The 1,121-nt window shown below is 35.5% G+C and overlaps 1 protein-coding gene across 2 annotated transcripts in view; it reads right to left on the reverse strand.

Annotated features, from left to right (window-relative positions):
• Window positions 1-354: 354 nt before the first annotated feature.
• Window positions 355-1,121, reverse strand: part of LOC137985592 (uncharacterized) — a 25,960-nt gene continuing 25,193 nt past the window's right edge. Inside the window, exon 19 of one of the 2 annotated variants that reach the window (XM_068833222.1) lies at window positions 355-1,121. This exon is cut by the window's right edge and continues 53 nt beyond it. Coding sequence is in view for 1 of the 2 variants with exons in the window: in XM_068833221.1 (XP_068689322.1) it covers window positions 1,083-1,121 (39 nt within the window). In the remaining variant the exon portion in view is untranslated. The other variant, XM_068833221.1, reaches the window with a different exon arrangement.

The raw sequence follows: 1,121 nt of genomic DNA on the forward strand, positions 1-1,121 counted from the left end.
TCGATCCGACGAACGATTTGAAATTCTTCCGGATTCGAACGAAGAAGTTCGAGATTATGCTTGCTCCCGAAAGTAAGTATTTACTCATAGTGTTGCAAAACACAGTAAAATCGCCGGGAAAATGAACTCGCACCGAAGAGAAGAAACCAGTGCGTCAAAAATACACGAGGAATTCATCTGCCTCAACTTTACAAGAAAATTCCTTTTTTCAATAGCGGTTTCGCTGTGAGGCGATTATTCGTCGAACAAAGTATTGCTTTTATTTGATGGTTTCAAACATGTTGCGACGAAGTTGGATATCAGCTTTTTTTTAAACTTCATTCTGTTGTTTCAGAAATGACAGTCGACAGGTGTTCAAAGAGTTTTTTTCTTTTATCATTAATATTTTATGATAATCTTCGCATTGCCGGGGCGAAATACAGAACAAAAACAACTTAAGTTTCCGAAAATCACGAAAAATTATCTTCACACAAGATCCCCGCCTATTTTTTACCGTAAATGCTGAAAAAAAAAATAAATATCCCACATATTTTACCACATTTATTGTAACATTCACTAAAAACTCCTTCTGAATTCAAACATTTTGGGCACGGAGACTTGTTTAGATATCAACGTTGTACACAAAACTACAAAATAAAATTAGTGCTTTAAAAAACTCTCTATTTCATTCAATATTCAAGAGTGTTTAACCTTATGGCTCTGAGAATCACATTCAGGAAGATGGGAAGGCAACTGTTATCGATAATTTCCGAAATTTCTATGAGCATTCCAATTTCAAAATTTCGAATAGGAAAATTCGGACTTGGTTAAGGAGCAACATTTTTGGGGGGATTGTTTTGGCATAGCAAGGTGTTTTTACCTCTAAAAGCTGGGAAAAACACCACGCATGGAACATTGCCTTTTAAACTGAAATCGCCTGGGAATTTTCTCCCAATCATTTTTGCCATACGCTGTAGCCTGTTGTTGCAAATTTAGAATTTGCAGATGAACTACAAACGCTGAGTTTCAAATAAACTCATCAGCGACCTACTTCTTTTCTAGAAAGTTATTTCAAACATTTCTTAATCCAACAAGCCAAAGGGTTAAATGAAAAAATCCCAACGAAGATTTTTGTCGGAATT

Source organism: Montipora foliosa, chromosome 14 (genome assembly GCF_036669935.1).
Source record: "Montipora foliosa isolate CH-2021 chromosome 14, ASM3666993v2, whole genome shotgun sequence".
Classification (NCBI taxonomy): Eukaryota; Metazoa; Cnidaria; class Anthozoa; order Scleractinia; family Acroporidae; genus Montipora; species Montipora foliosa.